At 71.4% G+C, this 252-nt stretch overlaps 1 protein-coding gene across 1 annotated transcript in view; it reads right to left on the bottom strand.

The window, feature by feature from the left end:
• The window catches only part of HOXA1 (homeobox A1), a gene marked incomplete at its 5' end in the record, with an annotated part of 930 nt that extends 679 nt beyond the window's left edge, over positions 1-251 (bottom strand). Inside the window, one exon of the mRNA XM_009282072.1 lies at positions 89-251. Coding sequence (XP_009280347.1) covers positions 89-251 — 163 coding nt within the window. The remainder of the gene's footprint in view (positions 1-88) is intronic.
• Between the last annotated feature and the right edge of the window lies 1 nt (position 252).

Genomic DNA, 252 nt, shown 5'->3' with positions numbered 1-252 from the left:
CGTGCGGGGCCCCGCGCCGCTTCCCCCGCCCGCACGGCAGAGAGAGAGAGGAGCGGCCCCGGCCACGGCCCTCCCGCCGGCCACTGACCTGTTTTGGGTGGGTTTCTTTTCACTTTCATCCAGTCGAAGGTTTGCGCCGGCGGCGAGGTCTCGGCGGAGGGGGAGCGGGCGTTTTCCCGGTGGCCGGCGTGGAGGGGAGACAGGGCATGGTTGTAGGTGCCCAGGGGCAGGCTCTGCTGCATCCGCCCGCAG

This window comes from Aptenodytes forsteri, unplaced genomic scaffold (assembly GCF_000699145.1).
Source record: "Aptenodytes forsteri isolate BGI_AS27 unplaced genomic scaffold, ASM69914v1 Scaffold164, whole genome shotgun sequence".
Lineage (NCBI taxonomy): Eukaryota > Metazoa > Chordata > Aves > Sphenisciformes > Spheniscidae > Aptenodytes > Aptenodytes forsteri.
This window is presented reverse-complemented; position numbering and strand designations above follow the sequence as displayed.